This window comes from Octopus bimaculoides, chromosome 1 (assembly GCF_001194135.2).
Source record: "Octopus bimaculoides isolate UCB-OBI-ISO-001 chromosome 1, ASM119413v2, whole genome shotgun sequence".
NCBI lineage: Eukaryota > Metazoa > Mollusca > Cephalopoda > Octopoda > Octopodidae > Octopus > Octopus bimaculoides.
The window spans coordinates 133,999,069-134,007,006 of record NC_068981.1 but is presented as its reverse complement, the minus strand read 5'-3'; the positions used below and the strand labels follow the sequence as shown (position 1 = coordinate 134,007,006).

General features: G+C 35.4%; 2 protein-coding genes across 2 annotated transcripts in view; one reads left to right on the top strand and one right to left on the bottom strand.

Annotated features, from left to right (window-relative positions):
• LOC106873866 (HAUS augmin-like complex subunit 4) overlaps positions 1–5,173 on the bottom strand; it is a 17,210-nt gene extending 12,037 nt beyond the window's left edge. The window contains exons 1-2 of the mRNA XM_014921382.2: positions 4,974–5,173; positions 2,656–2,792 (exon numbers count right to left, since the gene is read on the bottom strand). Coding sequence (XP_014776868.1) covers positions 2,656–2,792; positions 4,974–4,992 — 156 coding nt within the window. The 5' untranslated portion in view covers positions 4,993–5,173. The remainder of the gene's footprint in view (positions 1–2,655; positions 2,793–4,973) is intronic.
• Positions 5,174–5,998: 825 nt separating this feature from the next.
• Positions 5,999–7,938, top strand: part of LOC106873868 (SUMO-activating enzyme subunit 2) — a 41,725-nt gene continuing 39,785 nt past the window's right edge. Inside the window, exon 1 of the mRNA XM_014921386.2 lies at positions 5,999–6,518. Within this exon, the coding sequence (XP_014776872.1) occupies positions 6,375–6,518 (144 nt within the window). The 5' untranslated portion in view covers positions 5,999–6,374. The remainder of the gene's footprint in view (positions 6,519–7,938) is intronic.

Below are 7,938 nucleotides of genomic sequence, written 5' to 3'. Positions count from 1 at the left end.
TGAGGACTGGTGAACCAGGTGGCTACACCAGGCTCCAATCTGATTTGGCAGAGTTTCTACAGCTGGATGCCCTTCCTAATGCCAACCACTCCGAGAGTGAAGTGGGTGCTTTTACGTGCTACCGGCACGAAGGTCAGTCAGGTGGTACTGGCAACAGCCATGCTCAAAATGGTGTATTTTATGTGCCACCTGCACAGGAGCTAGTCCAGAGGCACTGGCAACGATCTCGCTCGAATGTCTTTTAACTTCTATATTTTTAAGTTGGTCATTGCAATAGAACATAAAAGAACATTCTGAATAGAAACACTTTAACCCTTTTGATACCAGTTCGCCCAAGACTGCCCTTGCTTCTATGATACAAACTTCCTGTTAAAGTTCAATGTTAATTTATGTCCCAATTATCAACTTAGCAATGACCAAGATATTTTAGTAAATTCTTTATTATTTTCAAAATTAATTGAAATAAAAAGGGTGTAGTTCAACAGAAATATGGTAACAAAAGGATCATAACTGGTCATATATCAAAAAGCCAGAAATGGTCTATGTCAGTGCTTCTCAAACTATCTGATGTGGCATACTGGCAGTTTTTTTTCCCCAATGTGCCAGGGACCAGTAATATTTCTTAGTAATATTAATTTATGCCAGAAATAATGAATATAATAGAAGTTGACAATTTAAAAAAAAATTATATTTATTTTGTAAACAAATACGGTGGTGCACCAGCATGACCGCAGCCACTTGGCTGAAACACATAAATAAATAAAAAAAATAAAATAATACAATATTACATAAGTATTTTATAATGTTTCTTTCTTTACTGGAAACTCTCCATGTACTGGCAGCTGATGGCTCTCAGACCGGCACCAGACCATGGACCTCCACTTTGAGTAGCACTGGTCTAGGGCAAGTTGGTATTGAAAGGGTTGAATAAAATTACAAGTTGGTACTATTTCTGCTTGTTTGCTGTGTATAATTATTGTCACACTCTCACAAACTTACCTACTCACTTACCCTTTCAGACCCTCTATCCATATTCTCTCTTATGTTCACCTTGTACCTTGAAGTATGACCTAACCATTTCTTTCTTTCTTTCCATCTGAAGAAGCCATGTATTTCCCCTTCAGTAAGACACTTCTTCCTATTTTGCTATCATACTATGACCTCTCAACGCCTGGCATAAAGCCACCTCCCATGCTTCTCAGTCAAAAGATCTTGTGAGTTGGTTGTTGACCTCACTAGCATTGGTGCCATGAAAAATTCATCCAGTACACTCTGTAAAGTGGACTGCATTAGGAAGGGCATTCAGACATAGAAACTACACTAGAGCAGAAAATGGAGCTTGATGTAGTTCTCTGGTTCATCAGTTCCTGTTGAACTATCCAACCTATGCCACCATGGAAAATGGGCATTAAACAATTATGATGATGATTGCTTAAGAAGTTACTGTTGTGGTGGCAGATGATCTTTCAATCAAACCAAAGAAGCTATATTTTCATTGGTATTCTTTGCCATTGCTGATACTACCTGGCAGGTGCGAACACCTAACAAAAGAGTCGTTGTTTACTTTCTTCTTCCCCGACAAAGGTGGGATTTGAATTCAGTTCATGTGGAACTAGGACAGATATTGCAAAGCATCCCAAATAATGCTCTAACAGTTCTGGAAATCCACCTATCTGAAATGGTACCTCCAAAAGAATAAAAGGTAACACTGACCTCGATGTGATTTGAACTTAGAGGACAGAGGGTTGGAAGTATTGTATCCAACGTCCTATCAACTCAGCTAATTCACTATTTTAAGAACTAATTACTAATATATTAATGAATCTTTCTTGAAGGTGGTAAACTGGCAGAATCACTGCTGCGTTGGACAAAATGCTTAGTGGCATTTCTTCCAACTTTACATTCTGAATTCAAATGCCACTGAGGTTGACTTGGCCTTTCATCCTTTCAGGGATGATAAAATAAGCCCCAGTTAAGCACTGGAGTTGATGTAATCAACTTCACCACCCCTCAAATTTGCTGGCCTTGTGCCAAAATAAGGGAAAATTTTTTATGAATCTCTCATTAACTTATTACTAAAATAGTAATGTACCTCACTTCAATTCACTTTCTAAAAACAAACCTTTGAGTCAACAAAAGAACTTCTATGTAGTTGCTTGACCTGCTAGACAAAACAACTAGTTTTCTCTCAACACAATCTACCATCTTAAAAGCAAAGGAATGATTGGCTACTTTGTCTTGAAACAAATATGGGTAGTCTTGGCTAGAATAACTTTGATCTCTGATCAAAGGTGACTCAGGGGTAAAACAACTATTAAATTTTCTCACTTAGATGAGGTAATGACCAAGACCTTTGGCATCACACAAATTGGCACCCATGCCAGTGGCATGTAAACACACTCTGGTGTCATGAAAATGGCACCTGTGCCAGTGGCATGTAGGAGCACCCATTATGCTCTTGGAGTGGTTGGCATTAAGAAGGGCATCCAGACGTAGAAAACCATACCAAATCAGACTGGAGTCTGGTGCAGCCTTCTAGCATACTGGCCCAGTCAAACTGTCTAACCCATAACAGCATGGACAACAGACGTTAAATAAAGATGATGAGATTGATAAAAACCAGTAAACCCCACATCTATACAAAATAAATTTTACCTCTTCAATACTCTCTTGCAGTTTAATACTGTTGCCGTTGGGAGTAATTTTTTTTGATAGTGCAAGAAGCAAATTTGCAAGTTCTGGCATGGATTCCACATCTTCTTCAGATAGTTTAACAGGTAAAGATTCATTAACTGTGTAGAGAAAGGAAAGGAAAAAAGAATCATTCTATTGTAGTGAAAGGGATCTGCTGGACTAGTTTCACTATTTCATCAGCAGCTGATAACCCTCTTTAACTACCCACAGAGACAAAACATATAAACCTACTATTACTAAAGGCTGAGGTAAATTAGATCAACCAATTTGCATATATAATATATTCTTGGTAGCTAGTTTGATTAACAAATTGCTGGTGTCTTAAGTATTTTGTTTCAATGTTATATTGTACTTCAGAATTCATAAATGTTTTAGCAAACTGGTCTAGCCAAAACAATTTAATAATTGTGGATTATAAATATCTCTGTTGACAATCAAAGAAGATATCCAATGTTAGATGAAATCGCAACACAGGTTTGAAACTAGTTCAACTGGTCCAGATGCTTCTTAATTTCAAGAGTTCTATGGAAGTAAAAGTATCTACCTTCTTAGCAGTTGAAATTTTCCAATTTTTTGAAAAACATATTTCAAATTTTATTTATGAAGAAAACAAAAATTCTGAATGAAAACAATAAAAAAATTCAAAGTGCTTTCTTTCGAAAAAAAGTAAATTTTTAAAGGCAAAACGTAAGTTTTATGAACTTTTAAAATACAGATGATAAATGGGTATAAACTCTTTTGATACACTTCCACTGAAAGTAGCAGGGTGGTCCACCTAGGGGTGATGTTTTTATGGAAACCGCTCTTTTGGGTCTGTGTAGGCTTGTGGCCCAGCGAACTCATGGGCTACCTGGGGTGTCAGACACTCAGCCATTGTCTATATGTATCCATCTACATCATGCAAGTCTTCGGTGAATTTCCTATTTTCATGACCAGGACAAAGTTGAATGCGATAAAGGTGGTTATAATTTTGCAGAAATGTCTAGTGCATTTACTGTTAATCTTCCTTGTATTAACATTCAATGCACTTTGTAGTTTACAGCCTTACTTTGCTCATTTTAATTAGGAGAATATGAGAAAAAGTTCAAAGGCTGACTTAAAGAGTGATGCTGGAGCTATGAAATCTAGAATGCAATTTCAACTCTTTTTATTAATAGCAACATTGTTTCTTTCCATGGAAACTGACACATGAATCTTCAAAGAAGACTCCAAAAGTAACGAGTAGTGACATCTCTTGAAAATGGGCAAAATTTAGCAACATTGTGTTCATCAAGTATCTGGGAAAAAAAAGGTTTAACTCTCAAGGACATTCATGCAGACATGGTTGCTACATTAGGGGATGACTCTCTAGCTTTATCAACAGTGCAAAAGTGAGCAGCTGATGGTCAATGTGGAAACTAGGGATAGATGAGTGGTTAGTGTGAGCTATATGAGCCATGTACAGGGATGCTGTCAGTAAGGTGAAGGTTTCATAAAAAAAAATTTTTTTTTAAACGGCGGAGGTAAAGAAAACGCACACTAGCAGTTTTTGGTATAACCCTAACCCTAAACATCGGGTGTGCATATTCTTTACCTTCGCCTTTTGACAAGGTAAGTACTTTCATCTTCATGGATCTTAGAAACGAAATACCAAGATGTTATGGTTAGTGTTGGGGAAAAAGTCAAAATTGAAGAATTTGTGTGGGGAAAAATTTCACAATGCCACATTTGGGCAATTTTCCGGAACCTCCGTATCCGAAAACGGGGATTTTTGCCCCCCCCCAAAAATTTTTTAATTAACAAATTTAGGAGAAAATGGGGGTGGGGGAACGGGCGGAAGTTTTTCCACAAATTCTATAAAGGAATACTCTCACAGTATCTTGTACAGGGAGAAGATACTCGAATTCAGAAAGCTGAAATATTAAGTTGTTCTTAATGGAATTTCGAAATACTGAACCAACTGGCAGGAGATAATATCCATAGTCCCACGCTCGAGAATCCAGCAGCTTCTGAAAGGATCCTATGGAGGAGGTACCTGAGGAATAATGGGCGGAGAGGATGGATGGATACCTGGAAAGTCTATATAAATTTCATCAAGATATAAATTTTAGTCTTGCAACCCAGATTATTAAATTCCAAGGACATTAATAAGAGGGCTAAAAGAAAACATTGGCTACCTAAGAAACTTCATAATCTAAGTTTAATAAGCGACTGTTTAGTTAAGAAAAAAATAAATAACCGGTAAAAGTAAATAATTATCGAGCAATAATCAATATATATATATTACAATTCTTACTCACTGGTACGTAAAGTAGACATGGTATTTATTTAGAGTTTCAGATTCAACAACTACGAATATCAAAGACGGATGATTAAATTCTTCAACCGTCAACAAGTTTATATTTAGCGGGTTTGACTTGTGGTAGTTTTTCATAAAACGCTGGACTGGAAACTGGAACGAATTGTCAGTAACTTATATTGAGCGGGCTTCCTTCATAATATGTTTACAGTAAAAACCAGATAGGAAAGTGGAACGATTGCGAAACGCACTTTTACAAATCGAATGCAGGAAATCAACTTATGTTTAGTTAAACGATATTAATATTCTGTAATATATTCTATTAACAAAATGGAAATTAAACTAATATGATTTACTAAAAGGAGAATCACGGCGTATTTTCAAATGAGGAGGGTTTAGGATATCAAGGGTTACACGAAAGACCGAAATGAAAACCAAATATTATTGACATGATGTCAGGAAATCGCATCTTTTCTAATTTTTGGCTCTTACATATCATTACATTTTAATTAAATACTTCCACCTAAATGTTTCTCGAACTAAACACGATTTGCAAATGAAAACATGTTCTTTACATGTATTCCTCGAATCAATACATCTTAAAATTACTTTTTCAAAGTTATATCTCGATGGAATTACGAAATACTGAGCCAATTGGCAGGAGATGATATCCATAGTCTCAGTTAACCACGATAATTGAAAATTAATTTCTTTTAACGTTTCTAACAAAATAGTAAGTTATCTAAATGTTTTCCTTTTCCTTTCAAAATGAAAGTACACAATATTTGGTTTTTCGTTTCGGTATTTCATGCAATCCATGATGTTCTTATACACTTCCAATGCCCTCGAATTACGCCGTCATTCTCCAAATTTATCATTTTTATAATATAGTTGTTTCTTTTAATTAGTATTGTATTTTCTCTATATTCTTTTGCTAAATAATTCATTTATTCTTTTCATAGTAATCTTTTGAATAAAAAAAAACCCTCAACACTTGAAATGTAGACAAAAACAGAAAGAACAAGCAATTTCAAGTATATCAACTGCCACAACTTTAATAAATGTATCAGCAATAGAAACTTGTATTTCCACAACGGCAGCAGCATTAGATTTAAAAAATGGCGGCAGCAGCAACATCAACAGCAACAAAGGGAGTAGCAGTTGCTTCGACAGCAGCAGCAGTAGCGATAGGGAGCAGTAATAGCTTCAATAACAACAGCGGTAGTTATTATAGCTTGAGCAGCAATTGCAGCAGCAGCAGCTTCAAGAACAACAACTGCAGCAGCAATTACAACAGCAGCTTCGAGAACAACAACAATTGCAGCAGCGACAACAGCAGCAGCAGCTTCATCAACAACAACAAAAGCAGCAGCAGCAGTAGCTTCGTTTGGTCACAAAGAAAATGGCGGCTTCAGTCAGTGGAGTTTTAGAACCAAACTTGCAGACCGAAATACAGAACAGTAAAGTTCTTGTTGTCGGTGCTGGTGGTATAGGATGTGAGCTGATGAAAAACCTCGTTCTTACTGGATTTACTGATATAGAAATTGTGAGTTTCTTTCATTTATTTTGCTTTTGAATACGTTTTCATATCAATGCTTTTTTTTTATGAAATGGAACCAACCGGTTAATAAAGACACAAAGAACTGTGGATTTACTTCTGATTTCTAATCATCCCTTCATTTATTTTTCTTGCTTACGCATGTATTTATAAATATATATCATACTTTATTGTTTCAAAACTAATATATTTCATTTTAATAGTTTAAATCTTTAAAACACTGCCTGATCTGATACTAGGCAAAAAATCATTGATCCGAATGTTACAAAAATCTCTTCTCCAATCTTGAGAACCTTTATAAGAAAGACAAACGTAGATCTATTCCGGAAAAATGTTACATTGTTCCGCCTGAAGTATCCATGAGGTAGATGATAAAATGTAATCAAGACGATGTTTTGCCACAATAAAACGATCCATTAAAGACGATGTCCATTGTGGCATTAGTGCTAATTGCAATCCCCTAAAATTTGAAGCTCAGTAGCCTGGCTATTCACATAATATCTAGGACTGACTACATGGCATAGATGTGCGGTAAAACCATTCAAATGGACAGGCATCATTCGTTGCCTAAATGACAGGCGGAGATATCGGTGAAGAAGCGCCGACATTTACATCTCCATAGATTTTCCTTCCATAAACTTTCAAATAATCATATTTTTGTGTACTTTTCGCTACGAATTATTTTGTCCATTTTTTAACAATGCTAACTTATGTTAACTTAATCTTTTTATGATGTCTTCGAAAAATTAAATAGTCTAATAATCCGATTTAAAGATTTACTTATTCGTTTCGTCAATTCGGGAATGCCAAGTTAGTTTTGTATGTTCTCCGTTTATTTCTGGTTTCATTTTTAATTATTCAAATTCTCAATGTTGTTTCCACTATTTTGCTGCATCTTAATTTTCGTTTTTGTGAATTGTCTCAAAACACTGTCAATCAAGATTCGAGATCTATATATTATAGACCTTTGAAATAATCTAATATCTGGGAAATCACATTATTCAGTCTAATTGTTTTGAAAAGTTAATTTATTAACCCAAATATGCAGGCAAGTGTTACAAGATAGGTATTATGCCACATTCTTACAGGAGTTTATAAAAGATAGCAGTTTGCTGGTAAAGTCTCCAATCTATAAAATATTTGTATATATCACATTTTAACTGCAGTAGTATCTACAATGTTTTTAATAAATACTTATACGTCAGTATGAGCTGACAAATGCAAGACTAACTTATTGTCCTATTGTAAAATATTGTAGGTTCGTTCTCTAATACCTTTTTTGATGGAGATGGAGTATATGTAATCTGGGTATACCCCCGCTTTTAAATTTTGTTTTTTTTTACGGAATCCTATGTTTCAGACCAGGGAGAATCCGATTCTGGAAAAATTTTTTCAAAAATCTCAATTT